The sequence below is a fragment of the Callospermophilus lateralis genome, chromosome 16 (assembly GCF_048772815.1).
Source record: "Callospermophilus lateralis isolate mCalLat2 chromosome 16, mCalLat2.hap1, whole genome shotgun sequence".
Classification (NCBI taxonomy): Eukaryota; Metazoa; Chordata; class Mammalia; order Rodentia; family Sciuridae; genus Callospermophilus; species Callospermophilus lateralis.
The window spans coordinates 73010551-73033261 of record NC_135320.1 but is presented as its reverse complement, the minus strand read 5'-3'; the positions used below and the strand labels follow the sequence as shown (position 1 = coordinate 73033261).

Sequence of the window (22711 nt, the reverse complement as noted above, 5' to 3'; positions counted from 1 at the left end):
ATTGACAGGATACTATGCTACATGATTCCATTGTGAATAGTGCTTACATAATCATAATAATAAAAACAATGAATACTAATATAAAATGACTATATGACCATCCTTGGAAGAAAGGGAAATGAGAAGAATGTGAGGGTATGGTAAGGACAAAGAAATGAAAGAGGCTAAAATCCTTATAATCCATAATGGTAAATCAATAGAAAACATATTACATGTAAAAAATTTCAGTGACAATCTAAGCAATTAACTTACAAATTTGGAGTTGAAAATGGTTGCTTCTGGAGAACAAATGGAAAGGGAAGTGATAGGACCAAGTATTTAAAAAAAACAACAACAACACTTTTTTGAGATGCATGTGTATGTGTGTGTGTGTGTCTGAGATACAATTCACTCAAAGTCTACAACTCAACAGTTTTTCAGTATATTCAGTTATGCAACCATTACCACCAGTCTAATTTTAGAATATTTTTATTCCCTTAAATAAGGGTAACCCCATATCTATTAACATTGACTGATTGCTTCAAATCAAATTTTACAACCTGTTGAGATAATATACTTGACTTTATGTACATGACTTTGAGCAAATAAAAAGAACTAAACACAAAAAAATTAGCACTCAAAATTTAATTTACTTACCAGCTATACTAAAGGATAGAAGTTGTGTAAATAATGGAGTAGCATATACCACCATGAAACAATCAATGTTTAGTTCTTACATTGCCATATTCATATCTATACATAAAAACCATAGCTAACAACAAGATCAAAACTGATACTAACTGGGTGTAACAGTACACATCTGTAATCCTATGAGGCAGGAGAATCATAAATTTGAGCCAGTCTGGGCAACTTAGTGAGTTCCTGTCCCTAAATAAATAGGGTTGGGGATGTACTCAGTGGTACAGTCCCTGTGTCACTGGGCTCAACCCCCAGTTCTGGGGGTGGTGGGGGGGCGAGAATCAATACTAAAGGTGAGTTACTGAGGTGATGATAAGGGTTACTCATAAAAAAGTTCCAAAGAATTATGACAACAGATGTCAGTCAACAGAATGCTAGAGTCAGGAATTAAGAAGAAGAAGAAAATGTGGAAAGCACATCACATAAAACAATAAGAAATTAATCATAACACTGTAAGTTTTTTTTTTTTTTTTTACACTAAGGGCTACATCAATGTTCAACTTCATAGCCCTAACAGCTTTGGCACTTAGCATGTAGGAAGTATTCAAGAATTGTTAACTGATTTGTAAAGATAGGGAAAAAAAGAGAGATTGAAACAACATGAAAGAGGCTACAATCTTTATATTCCATAATGGTAAGTCAATAGAAAATTTTTACATTACATGTAAAAAATTTAAGTGGCACGATAATATGAGTAGTGATGAGAAAAGACATTTGGAATACTCCTTAGAAGGACAATGATCTGCAAGTGATAGTGTAGTAAAACTAAAGAACTGCAGAGATAGAAGAGACCTCAAAGAATGGAAAAGACCTGAAAGGACTGCAAAATAAGTAGAGACTACCAGAGTCAATTGAGGCCCAACTTCAGGGAAATGTTTAATATGGGTATGTTTGACTCTTTCCCTAGGCAATGTATCCTATTTGAAAGCTTTCCCTCATTGAATATGGCCTCCCAACTTCCACTCTGATCATGCCTTTTCAATCTTCTTTACTAGTTCCTCTAAACCTTCATACATTGCAAATTTGCCCTTGTCTCATTTCCTTGCAGTCAAATATTCTCCCTGGGTAATTATATTTGTTCCCGACTGACTATACCATTCAAAGCAATATATCCACGTCCCTTTTTCCCTTAAGTTTATTTTAGGGACTACTGAGATGGAAGCATGTAGACATCTGCAGAACCATTCTCCAGCAATATAATTGGGAAAATTGTCCCCAAATTTCACTATAGAGCAAACGAAGAAAGGTTTCCTGAGGAAAAAACTAAAATTGGATAAAAATTGTGAGTTTATAGCATTTTAACCATGACCAGCTTGTTCCCCTGAATGGAGCTGGACAAAATATCCCATTAAAGTAGGCATGGCCAAGAAGATGAGTGTCCTTTTGCCCTCAGCTCCAGTCAAGGGTTATAGTGTATCATGGGGAGGGGCCAGCTGTCAGCACTCAGCTCCTCAATTCCAAGTTGAAGAGGCTGAATTCCTAATGAGAATGAGATTTCAGGGACTCCCATCCTCCTCTCAGCCCCTGCTCAAGGTAGAGGCTCTACTCCAGGATAGGCAATCTGACAATAATGGGCACTACACTGCCATCACCCCAGCTCACTTACAAGGCAGAAAATCAAAGATCTAGTTCACTAGAGAGAACCAGGAAAGCTAAGAAAAGGCACTGGGGAGTTATAATCCAATGCAAAGACTAACTTCAAAAATTATCTCAAATTAACTGGATCAGCAATTTACTACAGAGCTATGTAAGCCACAATAAAACAATAAGCTGGAAATCAGAATCTAACAGCTGGGTAAGGAGGTTTGTCCAAATGAGGAAGACAAGTAAGAAATCAGGAAGTGAAAGACCTGCAAAAAACACCTTACTCCCAGGGAGAATACACCCCCACTGATGGCTATAACCTCTGAAAAATGACAGCAAAACATTGACACTGAGAGAGAAAACAGATTTCATTAAAATAGCCCAGCTACTCACCAAACAAACAAGCAAACAACAAAAACAATCCTAATAAAAGGGTGGGAAGACCTAAAATGCCACTTTCATCAAAAAAAGATATGAGACATTTAAAGAAATAGGAATGTTTGATATCTACAGAGAGAAAAAAGCAGGCAACAGAAAATACTTATGAGATAAGGGCCCAAATGTCAGCTATAACAAAGACTTCAAGGTAAATACTATAAATATGTTCAAAGAACTAAAGGAAACCATGCTTAAAGAAAAATGTCTCAGCAAATAGACACTATAAAAAATATAGTTAACAAAAATACCAGATGCAAATATTGGAGTGAAAAAGTACAATAAACTTAAAAGGGCTAAACTCAGAAAAAGTATGTATTCCTATCACAATATAGTGAAATTAGAAACTAATAATAGAAAATTGGAAAATTAACAAATATGTGGAAATTAAACAACATAGCACTAAGTAACAAATAGGTCAAAGAAAAATCACAGGACAATTTAACTAAACCCTAGAATGAATGAAAGCAAATATACAATATAAATTTTATAGAATATAGCTAAAGGAATGCTTAGAAAGAAATTTCTGGTTAAGAATATTTTCATTAAAAAAGATTTCAACCTAAATTTCTATTTCATGATACTGAAAAAAAGAGAGGAACTCAACATGCTCACTTTTTAATTTATACTCACAACAATTTAAACTCTATACATGTATATTCATAGCATTATTATTCATAAAACCCTCAAAGCAGCCCAAATGCCAATACGCTTATGTATAAATACAATGTGATATACCTAAAAAATGGAATATTACTCAGTAACGAAAGGAGGCAGTATTGGCATTTGCTACGACATAGCTGAACTTTGAAAGAACTATGCTAAGTGGAAAAAGCCAGTCATTGAAGACTACACTTATACAGTTAACTTCAAAGAAAATGCCCCAAATAGTCAAATCCACACAGACAGAAAGAGGGTAGGGCACAGGGAAGGGATAACTGGCAGGAATGGGGAATAATTGCTAACAGATCTGTAGTTTTCTTCTGGTGAGATGTAAATGTCCTAAGATTGATTGGAGTGATGCCTGCACAACTCTGTGATTATACAAAAACTGTGAAACTGCATATTTTAAGTAGGCATATAATGTATGATATGTGAATTTTATCTCAATGAAGCTTTAAAATCTATCTTTACCTTGGGAATGTAAAGTTCTGCTCACAAAACAAAAGTTCTCTACAGTATATGATCACACAACATATACAAGGTCTTTCATATAGTCTATAGGATACTGTGAATTCACACATTCATACATCCCAAAATGCTAAGAACAGAACAATACTGTCATTTTATTATAACACTTCACAAATATGAACAAACCTTGGGTAAAGCCTATCCCCAAACAATTATAATGTATATAAAAAAATTTTCAGAAAGATTGTAAGAGACATTTATTCTATTCATAAATAGCAATTATAGAAAATTTAATTAAGGTTATTAAAATAAATATATCTGTTACCAGTTCTTTTTGAGACTAAATTCTACCAAAAAATTCAATCACCTTAACTTATTTATGATCTTAGTACTCTGCCAACTCAAGCTGTGTGTCTCTTCAATCTAAGACATCCTTTCTATATTTTTTTAAATGCTGAAGCTTGCGATTATAATAATCTCACTTTCCTCAAAAGAAAAATATTTACTTAAAAGAATTTCCCTAACCATAAATACTATGTAGTCACTTAAAAGTGTTGTTCCAGATTTGGCAAGTGTTAACTGAACACTTATTATTATTATTAAATAATCTGTATGTAATACTGCCAAGAGTAACAGATTTATAATAAACGTAGTTACTCAATTCTCATCACTTGTCTTCAAGAAATAAGGAAAAAAAGATTATAAATGAAAATTTCTATTTTCAATTGCTATATTTACATTATCAACCAAGAATGAGGTTTGGCTTGCATGTCCCTTCACCAAGAACATACATACATTTTTGTTACACTACAGATAAGTGGGAGAAGCAGAAACTATGAAGTGTCCATTACTTACATCAAAGTTTACAAATTAACTATAATGAAGGCATATGTCATTCTTAGTATTTCATTAGCATAAAAAATCAATTCATATTCTACATCAGTAAGTTTCTTGGTAGCTTTTAAAACACTGATATTCCTGGTTTTTAAGTTTTAACTCTATAACAAGAGGTTTCTTAGTTTGCTTTTTTTCATATTTTGTATTAGTGCATTACAGTCGTAAGTTATGGTGAGATTTGTTGTTACATATTCCTACATTCCCACAATACAACAATGTACTTTGGCCAATATCATCCTGAAGTATTTCCTCTTTTCCTCCTCTCCTCCTTTCCCACGGTCCCTTCCCTCTACTCTCCCTTCAATTATGATCTCCCTTCAATTATGACGAAATCCAGCCTCCCCCTACATTTCTTTCCTTTTTTCTTAGGGGTTTTAAAAACCCTCTGACACCCTTGCTTTATACTATCTTAGTAGTTCAACAATATGAAAAAAAATCATATTCATCTAAAAAGGAAATAATAGTGCATATGATATAAATAAAAATACCCACCAGACAACTAGGGAAAAGGATATTCTAATTAAGTGAATATTCTGACTTACTGATAATTTATATATATATATATATATATATATATATATATATATATATATATACACATACATACTTACATACACATACATACATACATATACTTAAGAAATGGCAATATAATGTAATTTTTAATAATAATTCCAGAAATCAAATACTAACATAATATCTAGTTTTCAATGTAGGTATCTTAGGAAGCTCACTCTTTCCAACAATATCACTGCTCAATTTTAGACCCAACATATTTCTCCCCCAGGACAAAGAGCCAAACTCAGAGGTGCTTTACTCAGCTCCATCCCTAGCCCTTGTTATTTTTTTTTTTGAGACAGTTTCACTACATTGCCCAGACTGGCCTGGAACTCAAGGTCCTCCCGCCTAGTCTCCTGAGTTGCTGGGATTATAAGTAGGCACCAGGACACTTGGTTTAGACTTTTGAAAAAGGTTTTAGGGCCAGGTGGGGAGGCATAAGAATAAAAGGAATCTAATTACTTTATATTCATAAAGTATTTTCAAAAATATATATTATCTCATTTGATCCCTCACCTTATTCATCCGACTAAGCTCTGAAAAATTTATCATGAAACTTCGTTGCCACTGAGATTGTCTAAGAAAATGAAACTAAATTCTAGAAAAAACCTAAAATGACTTTAAGTCATTTTAGATTTGAGTAGTTGTTGAAGTAGTTGTATGAAGCCTTCTGCTGTCAAGTTGTAAAATGCGGGATTTATAGAGTCTACCATGACTATTTTTAAACAAATAACATTAGGATCACAAATGTACACATTTCTTCTCCATTACAATAGAGCAAAATGTACAATTTGAAAGCAACAATGAATAGAGAAGCTATTTAGAAGATATTTCAAGATCTTCCTCATTATTATGAACAACAATGACTTCTTTATTGTTCTGCAGACACGAAAAGCATGTAAGATAGGGCAGAATAACAAAAAGCTACTGCAGAGTTTACAAAGTGTTTACCTCCACTACCAATTTGATTCAAACATGTCTGAAATATATTAAACAAGTGTTATTATCCTGCTTTGCAGATAAGGCATAAATGCCTTCCTCTGCTCAAGAATACATGCAGGACTCTCTTCAGTTGCAGTGACTTCCTAACCCAGGGTTGAAAGGGGCAACACAGGGGGCAGAGGTTCTCACTCCTTGTTGCACATCTGAATCACTTAATGGGCTTTTTTACACATTAGTGATTCCTGGTTCACCCCAGATATTTGGATTGATTTATTTTCAGGTGGGATGCAGCTTGACATTTAAAAATCACTGTCAGGGTGATTCTAATGAGTAAATGGTATTAGGAATCACTGAACTAGGGAAAGGAACAGAACTCTACATTTAGGTTAAAGGAACTTTAAGTGATTCTTCAAATATATAAAGCCTTAATGAGGTATAATTTATGCATACATGTATATACATCTACACTCTACACAAGCACATATTAAAAGATAACTTTATAAAATAGAGGAGTTTATACAATTGTCCATCTATCAGTATAACCCAGTTTTGGAAAACTCCCATTATACCCTTGTGGTAGATCTCTCTTCCTACCCATGGCCTCAACGACGGACCTTACAGTCTACTTTTGCCTTTCATAGAGATTTCCTAAATAAACAAACAATACATAATCTTGTCTGACTTTATCTATAAACTTAGCATAATATTTTCAGATCATCCCAAATTTTTCATTCCTCTTTTACTGTTGAGTATTACACTGTATTAAAAAAAAATTATCTATTCGCCAATTGATGGACATTTGCATAGTTTTCAATTCTTAGCTATTATGAATAATGCTTTTATAAACGTTTGTTCACAAGTATTTATGTGAACATGTGTTCTTATTTCTCTTGGGTAGATACCTAGGAATGAAAGTGCTGGGTTGGATAGGCAAGCCACACTGTTTTCTATAGTATCTGTTCTATTATACTTCCCCACCAATAATGGGTGAGATTTCTCTACATCCTCATTAACATCTGATAGTCACTGTTTTTAATTATAGTCATTCTAGTGACTGTATTGTAGTACCACATTTTAGCTGTAGTTTGCATATCCAAAGCACATCTTTTCATGTGCTTTATTGGCCATTCATGTAATAAATGAAATATCTATTCAAGTCTGATTCACTTAAGAATAGGAATGTTTTATTATTGGGTTTTAAGAATTTTTTCATATATGTCCATTGTCAGATAAATGATTAGAATTATTTTCTCTCAATGAATAACTTGTTTAATTTTCTTAACAGCATTTTTCAAAAAGTGGACCTTTTAAATCTTGGCAGATTCTAATTTATATAATTTTTTTCCATTTCATGCATTATGTTTTTGGTATCTATGTTATTCTATTAATAAAGTAAAAAATGTATATATAGTCTAAAAAATTTAAATATGTATTTTTTATAAATGATATTTGATTCCTCCAGCATTATGTTGAAGAGACAACTCATTTTCCACTGACATCTTTGTATTTATTCTGTTCTTTGATCTATGTATATTCTTAATCTAATACCACCTGTCTTGAATGCTATGGCTTTACATGCATAAAATCAGATAGTGTAAAGTCTCAAAAATTTTAAAAATTGGCTTGGCTCTTCTAAACCCTTTCCAATTCCATATAAATAGAGGATCTATTTATCAATTTCTATGGAAAGTTCTGCTGGAATTTTAATAGAGATGGGACTAAATATTTAATTCAATTTGGAGAACACTGTCATCTTATTAATTGTACTAGTCAGCTGTCTTGCACTGTGATAAAACACCTGAGATAATTGCCTTAAAAGGTGGAAAGGTTTGTTTTGACACAGAGTTTTGGAAGTTTCAGTTCATGCTGACCCACCTCATGGCAGGCGGAAGCAAAGAGAGACATGACCGAGCAAGGGTTCGAACATTCCCTTTGAAGGTTCTCACTGGGAATGACCTATCTCCAACTAGGCCCCATCTCTTACAGGTTCCACTACCTCCCAATAAACCCTGGGCTAGGGACAAAGGCTTTTAACACACGGGCCTTTCAGAAACATTCCAGATCCAAACTATAATACTAATAACGAATTTTCCAGTCTACGAATATGTTATATCTCTCCATTTTTTATAGCCTCTTTAATTATTCTCAGTCATCTCTTGTACATCTCTTGTTAGATATATTTAATAATATTTTATTTTTTCCTTTCTGGTCTATTTCCTTCCTTCTATTCACTTGGATTTAGGTCTTCTAGCTTCTTGAAGTTGATAACTTAAGATTACTGATCTTAGATTTTTCTTCCATTCTATAATAAACATTTAAGAACTTCTTAATACTGCTTTTACTATTTTCCTTAAGTTTGATGTTAGATTTTATTTTCATTCAGTTAGAATAATTTTTTAGTTTCCTTTTTAATTCTTCTTTGTCCCATAGGTTATTTACAAGTATGTTAATTTCCAAATATATACAGAATATCCCAGATTTGTTGATTTCTAACTTAATTTCATTGTAACTGAAGAACATATTATGCATTAGTTCTATTCTTTTATATTTACTGAGACTCATCATGAAGTAGAATATATATATATGGCCCATCATAAAAAATGTTACTGACTGAAAGAATATTTTGATTCTAAAGTTTATTGCCAAAAATCTTTACCAGAGTGCTTTGTTTCTAAGGATGGAAATTATTTATAAATCAGTTATATAGTATCATTTTAACCTTATAAATTCCAGCCCATTATTTTGAAACATATATGTCATATTATCTGAATACTAAGAAGGGGCACACTTATTATTTCAAAACATTTCTTCAGCCTCTTTATATTGTTATTGGAACATTTGTATGGTCAAAAAACAAAAAGGCATGATTTTTCTTCAAGAGTATTTTAAACAATTTTCACTCCAAAAGAGTTACAGTTAAAAAAAAAATAGGGCAACAACAAATGCAGGATTGTAAAGAAACAGAGTTATAAATTATAAAATTATAAAATTATCAGACCCTATTTTCCTACCTGGGAATTAAAAACTTCCATACATGTCAAGGGCCAATATAGAAGAAAAGAATAAGTTTTAATTTTTTTTTTTCAAAATACTTCTAAATGATTTAACAAAAAGGATCATGCATGGCTTTTAGACACTTTCAGAATTGAGTGGAAATTCTGATTCTTTCCTGTGTTATTAGAAAAATTTCTTACTTTCCCTGACCCTAAGTTTTCTCATTTGTAATACAAAGATTGTAAAAAATTTACATTTCATTATTGTTCTGAGAATTAGAGACAATGAATGCAAAGTATTTGGGATGGAATACATTTTCAACATTGATAGATAATATTTTTATTACATATTTATGAGAATTTGCAGAAAATCATTAAATTTTTATGACATTCATAAATGTCTCTGTGTATTTAATTTATTTATTTAATTATATACCATTAAAGAAGTCTTTCTTTAGATAAGTTAGATAATTTCATTAGTTCACATTTCTTTAGTATCTTTCTCATGTAACAATTTCTTTTTTATTATTTGTTCTTTTAAGATATACATGACAGTAGACTGTATTTTGGCATGTTGTACATATATGGAATGTAACTTCTAAGTAGGATCCTATCCTGTGGTTGTACATGATGTGGAGTTACCCTAGTCATGTTCATATACAAGGATGGGAAAGTTATGTCTTAATAATTGTATTGTCTTCTATTCTCCTCTACCTTCCCTACCCTTCATTTCCCTTTGTCTAATCCAATGAACTTCTATTTTTCCCCTCCCTACCCTCCCTTGTTGTGGGTTAACATTCACATATCAGAGAGAACATTCAGTCTTTGGTTTTAGGGGACTGGCTTATTTCACTTAGCATGATAGTCTCCAGTTCTAGATATTTACCAGCAAATGCCATAATTTCATTCTTCTTTATGGCTGAATAATATTCCATTGTGTATATGTATCATATTTTTTTTTATCCATTCATCTACTGAAGGGCATCTAGGTTGGTTCCATAGCTTGGCTATTGTAAACTGACCTGCTATAAGCACATCACTGATGTGGCTCTGTCACTGTACTATGTATAAACCAAAGAGTGGGATAACTGGGTCAAATGGTGGTCCCATTGCAAGTTTTCTAAGGAGTCTCCATACTGCTTTCCATAATGGTTACACCAATTTACAGTCCCAAGCAATGTATGAGTGTACCTTTTCCCCACATCCTTGCCAACATTTATTGTTACTTGTATTCTTTACAATTGCCATTCTGAGTAGAGTGAGATGGAATCTCAGTGTAGTTTTAATTTGTATTTGTCTAACTGCTAGAGATGTTGAACATACAGATTTAATACAATTCCTCCTAAAATTCCAATGAGGTTCTTCTAAGAAATAGAAAAAAGCAGTCATGAAATTCATTTGAAAAAATAAGAGGCCTAGAATTGCCAGAGCAGTCCTCAGCAAAAAAATGTGAAGCAGGAGACACCACAATACCAGACCTTAATTACACTACAGAGCCACAGTAACAAAAACAGCATGGTATTGGTACCTACACAGTCATGAATGGAACAGAATGGAAGACACAGAGACATACCCCCATAAATACAGTTATCTCATACTAGACAAAGGCACCATAAACATACATTAGAGAAAAGATAGCCCCTTCAACAAATTGTGTTGGGAAAACTGAAATTCCACATGTAGTAGAAAGAATTTGAACTCCTTTCTCTCACCCTGCACAAAACTCAACTCAAAGTGAATCAAGAAACTAGGCATTAGACCAGAGACCCTGCACTTACTAGAAGAAAAAGTAAACCCAACTCTCGATCAGCTTAGGAACTGATTTCCTCAATAAGATTCCTAAAGCACAAGAAGCAAAATCAAGAATCAATAAATGGGATGATATCAAACTAAAAAGCTTCTTCACAGCAAAGAAAACAATCAAGAACTTGGAGAGCCTACAGAATGGGAGAAAATCTTTACCACCTGCACACCAGATACAGCATTAATATTCAGGATACATAAAGAACTCAAAAAACTTAACACCACAAAACAAATAATCCAATCAATAAATGGGCAAAGGAACTGAACAAGCACTTCACCAAAGAAGAAATACAAATGGTCAAAAAATATATGAAAAAAAATCTTCATATATAACAATTTCTGAATATATCACTAAATATCACTTTGAAAAAGCACTCTTTTGCTACTGTAATTTAAACATACTTCAAATTGATCACTGTTTATTTTAAACCATAGGAAGTTGCTGATATTTAGTGATTCTGACATATTAAAAATAGCAATATTACATAGCCCAAATTAATACATTAGTACATACTTTATAAGGGATAAAACCTAAGGAACTAATAAAAACCAAGGCATGAACTTTGGCTCACACTGCATAGATGGAATCCATTCAAAGCCTTTCCCTATTTATTGCAACAGCAGTTATTACCTGAAAATATATTGTATATTTCATTTATTTTTAAACAAATATTTCTGTAAGGCAGACACATATTTGGTATACTAGATAGCAGTAATTACTGAGGAGAAATAACAAAGCTGGGTATAATACAAGAAGAGTTAATTTGCAATTTTAGATGCCATAGCAAAATGGTTCCTGAATGAGAAAATGACTTTGGATTAAAGGCCTAAAAAAATTGAGAGACCTAGCTATATGGCTATCTGGGGAAAGAAGCAAAACTGGAACCTCTACTATAAGCTCCATGAATGAAAGGATTTTGTTCTGTTTACTGCTGGGTCTAGCATATAAAACAGTGCGTAGTATAGTGTAGGTGCTCAGTAAAAATATCTACTGAAAACATGAATATTTAATGCATATAAAAATGTGTTAATGCTCATTACATATACAGGGTTTTTTTTTAACCACAAACGGTAGCAACACCGTTATACACCTTCTTTTTTCCATGTGATATGCTTTAGTGATTGTTCCTAGTCAGTTACTACCAAACACAATGTTGCAATAAGATTTATAATTTCTTTGCAATACCAATTTTCTGTTATAGTATAAATTCCATGGCAAGAATATAAAGTCTACCTCCTTGAGCAGCAACCCCAGATTACAGTATTATAAGTGATATACAATATCTGATTCATATTCAAATAATTAATGGAAGGTATGAATGACATATTGAATGAATCAGTCAATGAATCAAAGAATCAGTAGCAAAAGCAAAAAGCAATAAAATCAGAAAATAGTTTTAGGAAAGAGTACAGGGTTTGGTTAGGTGACTCTGCAATATATAGTGTAACAATACAGTACAGTTGGGCATAATTCTGTAGGTAATGGAGAAACAGCTATGATTTAGGGGAATGATCTCAGATTTGATATATTATTTGGGATAGTGAGAGCTACTATTAGTGGGATAAGGGAAAGAATTTAAATTTTTCTGGATGCAAGAGTTATTGAAACTTTTATACTAAAACTTAGTTTCTCTCTTTTTACAAAAGGAGTTCTATTAATGTGATAAGCAATGAATTTCCCCTTCAGAAAGGGTTACAGGTAGAACAGAACTTAATCAGCTATCAAATTTGATTTTGTTGCTACTTCTATAATTTAAAAAAAAAATACAGTAAAGTGTCAGTTTAATCAGCCCTTAATGATCCAGCCTAATCAGTAATCAACAACTTGGCTTCAAAGAATATCATGTGATCTAGGTCTTATTATTATTCAGAAGTTACCACTATTAATCTGTAGATTTCAAGAAGCAATAATTTAAAGAAAAAATGAAACCAAGCCACATAATATTTTCTTCAAGTTGCAATAAAAATCATGCCAAAAAAAAAAAAAACCTGAGTAAATTCTAAATCAATAAATTATCTTTTTTTTGTTTTGTTTTAGTATTGGAGATTTGACCCAGGGGTGCTTTATCACTGACTCACATCAGCCCTTTTTATTTTTTTATTTTGAGACAGGATCTCACTAAGTTGCTTAGGACCTTGCTAAGTTGCTGAGACTGACCTTGTACTTGTGATCCTCCTGCCTTAGCCTCCTAAGTCACTGGGACTACAGTCAACACACTTGGCTTCAATAAATTGTCTTAAAATTAAAACCTCAAAAAAAGTAGCTATTTGAAGTTGTAGAAAGTTACAAGAAAAAAATAAGAGATGGGTTATCAAGGATATACTCAATTTATTTAAATGTTAACATTCAATTTATAGTATCAAGCTTCTGTGTATGCAATGCTGAGAAATGGATATTATCCCATAATTTCATGAAGCCTAAGAAAATTAACTATAATTGGCACTTAGGAAATTAATTTCTGATTTTGTTTCAGCATCTTCTAAAATCCCCAGATATACATTTTTTCCATGTGAGTAGGTGGGAAGGTTTAAAACTGCACTGTGGTGTAGTAATGGTTTTTCCTCCTGGAAGCCTCCCTGGAGCTACTAAGGATATGCCAGGTCACTCTGGAAGTGACCTTCTCTTTACCTCACACCACTGGCTAAACAGCCTTATGATTGCTTTTTAAAATACATTCCTCACTTGACTACAAATTTCACAAAGGTCCACTCTCTTTTTATTTCTCATACGTCTTTCAATACCTTATATAATGCAATAAATGGTATTATGATACTAATGTTAACGATTATAATTTACTAGGGACTTCCAACATCTTTATTAAATCATCTCCTAACTTTTTCTCCACTTCCATCTAAACGTAGTTATTTCCAAAGACCCTATACTTAGGTCTCTTCTATAGCTATGTTGTGTTTATGTGTCTTTTCTTTTTCAACCATTCCTAATTAAATGATTAGAATTAAATGATTTAGACTTAAATGATTAATTTAATTTTTACAATAATGGTATGGATGTGTTTTTATCCCCACTTTACAGATGAGGAAATTGAAACTTGGAAAAGTTAAAGAATTGTTAATTGACAAAAATCTTTATATAAATCCTGACTTTGTGAGTTAACAGTTCTGTAATTTCTCCAAGGACTTAAAACTGGGCCATATTATACTCTGTTGTCTTTCTAATATTCTATTACGTTCAAATGAATTATTTCTCTTATAAAGTTAGAAGTGAATCATTTAATTTTCAAAGCACCTTGAACACTGCACAGCAGATGGTTAAACCATTAAATAAGTAAGTACTAATTTCTTCAGAAAATTGACACCACAGGTTCACTTTTTTAATGCACTATATAAGTGAGCTACTGTATTTTATTTATTTGGTTCCTGAAATGTCTCTAAGAAACCAACATAATTAATTATCTAATTAAACAAAAGTTCTGCCTTTTGATCACTGATATATTTTTAACGACAATGGTTAAAAATAATTAAATATTATATTCCAATAAAGAAATATTAACTTCATTTCAAATTTGATAAATATACTATCTGTGTTGTATGGTAAAGATAATAAAGATTTACTACTTACCACTGATTGTCTTAGGCTTTTTAGCAATATATTCTTTCCATTTTCTTGAACTAAGTTGGTTGGGAGGTGGAATAAGTATGTTACTAATTGTGCATGGCAATACAAAAAGAGCACCAACCTGGAAAAGCAGAACATATATTTATAGATTACAGACTGGAATCCACTCATCAAAGAGTGCCATATAACAACTTTCTCCTCATATTTCACCTATTTAACATATATTTCTCTATCAACAACTTCACTGCAAAAAAGTTAAAAAAATAATGTCTCACTGTCTAAAAAAAAAAAAAAAAGAAAGAAAGCAAAGAAATTAAAACAGGGAAAGGCACTCAAAGCCTTGGTCCTCCCTTTTCCATTTAGGTATACATCTCTGAAAACCTTGTTATTCATACTGTTTATTTTATATTCAGATGTGGGTACAATTTCTTTCTGTATCTGCAAAATAATGAGAGACTGAGAGTTCTAGCACTAGAAAATATGTCTTACTTATCCAACCATAATTTTAGAACTTTGGATGGATTGTTGTTCTGGCTTCAAAATTATAATATGTCTAAAAGCAATAGAGCAACTTTTGTTCCCAGAAATCAGAGATTTAATGCTAATAGGTAAAAACCGCAGAGAAGATAATGAATTGTATCCTAGAAAACATACAGCAGTCTCAGACATATTTCTGACCAAAGTCAATCTATTCATTGTTGTATTCCCAGGGTTGGGCATACAGATGTTTTTTAAGTATTTGCTAAAAAAAAAAGAAAAAGAAAAAAAAAAAAAAAGAAAAAGAAAAAAAAAAAGAAAAAATCATAATAACTTAGGTAAATTGCTTGATAAAGGACTAAATAAAACAAATTACAGTTCTAAAAGCTATTTTAGAAACGCAGCTACATCAATCAGCACATCCCAGTAAAGAACACTATTAAAAAAAAAAAACAATTTTGGAAAAATTTAGGCAAGGCATTAGTCAAAAATGCAAAATTACACCTAATTGATCTAAATGGATGAATTGGTTACATAAGATATGTGACAATTTGATTTGGGGGTTTTTTTAAGTGCCAATGAACTTACTGTTATCTATTTTCATAATCCTACATTTGTAATTTTTCTTTAAAATGTGCAAATATTCACGGCAGGGACAAAACCAAAGTACACTAAAATCTATTTATATAAATAATGATTCTTAAAAGCAATTTTTCAAATGATACAAACATCTATAGGGGAGGTATACTCTTCTTCAGATCATTTTTCTCATCTTTAAAGTACATATTAAGAATGGTACTATTACACATTAGGGTGACTACAGATGGAACTAAAGTACACTTCAAAAAACTAATTTTGAACATTATGCCATAAAGAAATGATAAATGTTTAAAAAGGTATATATGTTTAGATTGGGCAGGGGGGTTGTTTGTTTTTGCAATGTTGAGACTTGAAACCAGGGATGCTCTACCACTGAGCTACATCCCCAGCCTTTTTTTTTTTTTTTTTTTTTTTTTTTAAATTTTGAGACAGGGTCTCACTAAATCCTCAAGGCTAGCCTTGAACTTTTGACCCTCCTGTCTCAGATTCCTCAGTAAATTGCAGAGATTACAGGCTGTGGTACCATGCCTGGCTCAATTAGTACTTTAATGTGCTAATTATGCTGCTATCTACTATTTTTACTTACGCATTCTTATTTAACAGGAATATAAATAAATACTTTAGAAACAAAAGTAGGAAGGTAAAAATAAATATGCTTTTTGTCTTTACTAAGGTTACTATCCATCTTTTTACATCAAACACAATTTACATAGTCAAGTGTTAGTAATTAAGATTAAAATATTTAGACACAGAAAATAATCAAAATATAAAAGATACATCTAATTTCCCAAACATTAAATCCTAATTCTTTCTTGCATAATAAGACTTCATAGCCCAGAATGTACAACAAGACTGTATGGTCCAAAAAGTCAGGGAGGCTGTAATGTGAATATGCCATATCAGGCACAGCTACAGCTTTCTCAACATCTTAGAGATGCTAAATGCAGTTCAATTAGTAACTCATAGCTCCATATAAACGTGTCATGACCCAGCAAATAAAGAATTGGTCACTCCTTTGAGATGCCTAATTTTTATTAAACATTTGCTACAAAAATAAAAATAAACATCTAAATCTCACAAGATTTAATTCCCTACCAAATAAATATGTCAGCTGTCTATACTTCATTCATAATGAACTTGGTCTCTGACAGCTTGTTCTCACCCATATACTAATCATTAAATAGGTCTGAAAGATCTGAGTGTGATCCTTTTAGGGCTCATTGTATCTCCAGAATTTAAAGGTCAAGCAACATTTCAAAACTGTAATTCCATCATTTCAGAAGGTTATCCCTAACAAGCAGTCACTACAGAAATCACACTTACAGCTTTGGAAATTCCTCTCTATGAAAAACATATTCCCTGGTCATCAAAGATTAGTGTATATCAGATACTAAATAATCCTAATCTTCCCTTTTCCTAAACTAAGAAAATGTGATTTACTCCAAGAAGCTTTCATTTATATTTTGGGGCTAATCAGATGGAAAGATAAATAAGCTCAGACAGACATTTACTGAGTATCACATAAACCATTAGAACTTAAGCAACACGAAAGCTTCCCAAGCTATCTAATTGTCTCCAATACCTAACAAATAACTGGCACAAATAGGCAGTGTAAAAAAAAAAAATCTAATTTTTTTTTCAAAAATGTAAATGCAAATTATGACTCAATGTTAAAAAAAAAAATAAAGTGCTTAAAATTTAGAGATCTGTTATCTAAAGTACATAATATGCTTCCAAATATTATCACTTTTGTTTCATTGAAGTGAGAACCAATTTATAAGGTCCTATGTACTGATAAAGTATGTCCTAACATTTCATAGTTATAGTTCAAGAAAGCAATAAAAATGACAATCTAATAAAAGAAATTTAAAACAACACAACTGAAAATTTGATAATAAATAATAATAGTTTAGCTTGCACCTAAAATTATTGTTGCCTATCTCCAATAACTATTTCAGGATTATTTTATATGTGTATTAAACAAATTATAGATATGTTTCTGACTTTTACTTGAAATATTCATGCAAAGACCAGTTCATCAAATAAATACTTTGATACATTATTCAAAACATTATTAAATTTATAGGAAAATGAGGCTGGAAGTCAAAAATTAAGTTATCATATAGTCACGCATCTTTTCTCCCATATTTTTTTATTGGTGCATTATAGTTGTACATGGTGGTAGGATTTGTTGTTACATATTCATACATGCACACACTATAACAACATACTTTGGCCCCTATCATTCCCCAGTATTTCTAGTCAAGCATCTGAAATCCAAAATCATATTTTTTTTTTACTGTATCAATTTTCTAAGGCAATTATAACCAAGATTTGATTATAGTACCATGGGGAAAAATGTTATAATTACAATAATCAGTTTCTCCCTTCAGGAGTGTTTGGTATAGTCTATTTGTTGTTAAAATGATAAGAAAATGTTATGCATATAATGGTCAATAGCTTGTGCATTAAAAATCATTTTCATAGAAACATAATAGTTGGAAAAATAGCCAGAAACAAATCCAAACTTTTTTTTTCTTCATAAAAACTGTACTCTCACTTTAGATACATGATTCCACTTAGAATTCTTTATATTATAGTTTTTAAAAGATTAAAAATATACCAACTCTAGTATATCATTATATATGTATACACATAGAAATATACACATATTTATATTAAAGTAGTTGATTTTATAAAGGTTAAAAATATACCAACTCTAGCACATCATTATATGTATGTGAGTCTGTGTGTGTGCCTGTGTGTGTGCAGAGAAAGAGATGCACACATATCTATATTAAAATTGCTAAAATCTACTTGATATCATTGGAATTAAGGAAAAACTGAAATTTACAAATAATAATTCAGTGAAGTTTTAAAACTTTTCCTCACTTCCACCCCTGCCCTACCATAAAAAAGATAATGTAATAAATGTGAATGTCTTCCACAGAATCAAAATGAGATGTTGCCTTAAAGAGTAAGTTAACAATAATGCATTCTAAAATTTTGAAATTTTAAAGCAATTGCCAGTTATAAAGTTTATTTCTGAAATTTCTTCTAAAATCAGAACATCACTTTGTCTGCAAAGTATATTACTGTGAAAAGTCCAAATTTTTTTAACATGAATTAGGGACAAAATTAAGTTATTACATTTAAAAAAAAATTTATCAAGCAAAAACAGATTAATAAGCTATATTAATTTTTCTTACACATCCTAAAATGTTAAGTATAAAAATCAAACATCATAAAAATTCTCTACTATACCTTGCCACACAGAGAAGAAATCTGTTCCAACAGCAACATGGAATTCTGCTTGGTGTTATTTCCTGTCAATCCTCTGTGCCACAGAGTTAAAGAAATGAGGGAATAGTAACTGAATTCTACTCTATAAAATAAGTTTGATTATTTCAACTCTACCCCAAGTTGTTTAAATTCATTTATTAAAAATTCCTACTACAAAAATTAACAATTACTCCTTTCTTTAAAGACTGTTTTTCAGATAATTTGTTCTGAATATTTTTACTATAAACTAAGAACAAGAAATTCGTACATTCCACTGGCATGTATTTTAAAAATAAAATCAATTAAAAAAAAAAGAAATTTGTAAAAATTTGTGAATAAAAATGTAAGAACACAGCTAGTATTCCGTACCTAATCAATAATTTTTATATACAATATCCATTTCTTTGGTATATTTCTAAAAATTCTTTGAATTTTTATTATTATTTAATATTTTTATTTGTGGATATATGTGATAGCATATGTATTTTTCTAAGTGTATACAAAGATACATCAGCCAACTAGTGTTTATACATCAATCATGTCAAAAATGGCAGGAAGAAAACTTGAACATTTCAAGAATATATAAATTCGTCTGCTTTTCCCCACAGATTGATAACATTCTTCCCTCTTCCCTACCTAATAAGTAATGAGTAGCAAAACTACGCATCCTCTGCCTATTCTGGAATCATGAATTTAGTACTTGAGGATTTTCTTTTTCAAGTTGTAGAACTTTTCTTAAAACTAGGAAAATGAAAAAAATGTTGCATATTATTAGGGAAAAAAAGTTCTAATGTCTAAATGTGGGGGGGTAGAACCATAAAAACAATTTAAATTGTGCTTTTCAAGCCTTTTGGGTGCCGATAACTTTTTGCATGTGAGATCTGGAAAGTCAACATTTAGAACAGCCAGCTGCTCTGGCTGAAGTAGGAGAGGGCCAAGAGCCTTGTCCACTCAACTTATCTTCCAATACCACTACTCAGGAAAGCTTTCTCTTAGTCCTAGATTTTCAATGGAAAACATTTTTAAAACCACTGGCAAAAAGCAAGGATCAAACATGAGACAAATATGTCAAATGCTACCTAGCTTCTGACCTAACAGGTGCTAAGAGATAAAAGCAACATTGGTAACACATTATATCTGAAAGTACTTCCCTCAGTCACAATGCCAGGCAGGGAGGTACTGATTACGTGGTTCTATACAATCAAGTAAAAACGAATAAAAATTTTAACAACTACCCATCGTGTAACTACCCATCACTATTCAAACTACTACTCAAATCTTGAGTTACTCTTTCTCTATGAAACTTGCTTCTCTTTTCTTGTTAACTCAATCAGTGGCATCTATATCAACATAGGGAATCATCTAATTCTTATCCAGCCTCCTCACTTTACAAGCATGTAGCAGATCATGATATTCTGTTTTACATTCTTAATACATTCTATACTTTATCCTGGCTCTCCATTGCAAAAGTTACTTTGTTAGATCAAGCTCCACAGATTTCCAAAATACTAAAAGTAGATCTAAAATTTATTTACAGAAAGGTGTAATGGTACAACTTATAAGGCTAAGAGAGGAGGATCCAAATTTCTAGGTCAGCCTCGGCAACTTAGTGAGGCCTAAAGAACTTAGTGAAACCCTGTGTTAAAATTAAATAAATAAATAGGGCTGGGGATGTGGCTTAGTGGTTAAGAACCTCTGAGTTTGATCCCAGGTATCAAAATAATAATAATAATAATAATCATAGGAAAGTCGATTTCTGATTAAACTGCCCCCTGGTTTATAATCCTTCTATGGTTCCTCATCACCTTTAGAACAGAATTTAACTCCTAAATATGGTAGAGGAGGTCTTTTAGGATTTGATCAATCTGAAAAGGCTCTCCAGCCTGATCTCTTAACAACCCCCCAACAAAACCAACCAAACAAAAACCCTTCAAAAACAACAAAAAATAAAAAAATAAATATAAAAACGTTATTTGGTACTGCCAGATGACAAACAGCTGTGTAAGGTTCTCTGATGCTCTCATTTCTGTTATCTTTTCTGCAGAAAGGAATCTGAAAAAAACTAACGAAAATTTTGGCATGGGCTAACAAAATAAAATGCCATTCATTTTACAATGTTTATGAGTGGCTACTATGTATTATAATTTATAGCATTTACAGATTTCATCAGCAGAAAAACAGAAGTCATGGAAATACATCCTGAATTTAAAAAAAGAGAAGTGGTTCTTTATTTTGTTTTGTTTTGTTTTTGTGGCACTGGGGTTTGATCCCAAGGATGCTCTACCACTAAGCTATAATCCCAGCCTTTTTTTTTTTACTTTGAGACAGGGTCTACCTTAGTTGCCCAGGGTGATAAACTTGTGATGCTCCTGTCTCAGACTACTGAGTTGCTGGGATTACAGACATAGACCACCATGACCTGCAGGAAATTATTTTTAGGAAGTATTAAACATTAAGTAAAATAACAACAAAAGTAACCAAAACATACACAATATGTATGTGGAGTGTTTGGACAGAGTATGGGAAAGACGGAGTTTCAGTTAATGTTACTCTGTGTGAGAGAGCAGATCTGGCCTGTGTTCAGGCACAGAACACTATAACTGCATTGAATAAGCAAGGCTCAATGACTTCTGTATTACTTCTATAACACTACCCACAGAAAATAATAAATACTGAATGAAAACAAAAGTGCTTGCCTAGAGAGAAAGATTTCTTTCTGATTGCAAAAATACAGAATTTAGGATGTGAACAAAGAATTTCCTTTTCCTTCCCTAGCACTTCAACAATGAGGAGTCCCACTTGAGCATCACCACTAAAACACTGAGTACAGTGAAATAAAAATAAACATATATCAAATGTTTACACCAGAACATTCTAACACAGAGAAAATGTAATCTTAAATGAACACGCAAGTGAAAGGATACAACTCAAATTCAATGTCTGACACATAGCAGGAGGGTAGATCTGATAATTGTACCATCTGAACAAATTCTAAAGCAGGGCCATAGTAATGGAAAACCTAGAAAAGAAATTCGAATTGCTAATACTGTAAATACTATGAAGAAAATAAAAGTAAACAAATTAGTGATTTTGAGTTTAAAACTTTACAAAATAGATATTAAAAAGCAACTTTTTAAAAAAATATTGGCAACCCAAATGTAATCCTCTATAACAGACAAGAATTTCTTCCATTTCAATTCTACATTTCAAAGTAGACAGACATGGAGACTCCTTAGTAATTAACAAGAATTTTTTTTTTTTTTTTTTTTTTTTGGATTGGGGGCAGGTAACAGGGATTAAACTCAGGGGCACTCAGTCACTGAGCCACATGCTCAGCCTATTTTGTATTTTATTTAGAGACAAAGTCTCACCAAGTTTCTTAGTGCCTCACTTTTTGCCGAGGCTGGCTTTGATCTCACAATCCTCCTGCCTCAGCCTCCTGAACTGCTAGGATTACAGGCGTGCCCAGCAAGTGACAAGAATTTTAATAGGAGAAAATAAATATGGAAAGAAGTCTGCAGCATTGACAAGAGTTCTCAACTACTGTTATGTAATTTCAACAGAACAGGTGATCCAAGATTGAAGAAGGAAAAAACCTACCTGTGAAGAGAAAATCTGCAGGAATGAAAAGGAGAAAGAAAAGATATTCTGGGGGGAACTTGTGCTCAGTGGTCTGCTGAGATGAAAGAAAAAAAATTCTGGAGGAAAGACTGTAGAAATTAGACAAAGAGTGAAGGCAATAGGTATGAATTAA

General features: G+C 32.0%; 1 protein-coding gene across 4 annotated transcripts in view; it reads right to left on the bottom strand.

The window, feature by feature from the left end:
* Mtbp (MDM2 binding protein) overlaps positions 1-22711 on the bottom strand; it is a 74107-nt gene that overhangs the window by 38168 nt on the left and 13228 nt on the right. For all 4 annotated transcript variants that reach the window (XM_076835806.2, XM_076835807.2, XM_076835808.2 and 1 more), the window contains exons 9-11: positions 21882-21976; positions 18940-19012; positions 14602-14719 (exon numbers count right to left, since the gene is read on the bottom strand). In XM_076835806.2, coding sequence (XP_076691921.2) covers positions 14602-14719; positions 18940-19012; positions 21882-21976 — 286 coding nt within the window. The remainder of the gene's footprint in view (positions 1-14601; positions 14720-18939; positions 19013-21881; positions 21977-22711) is intronic.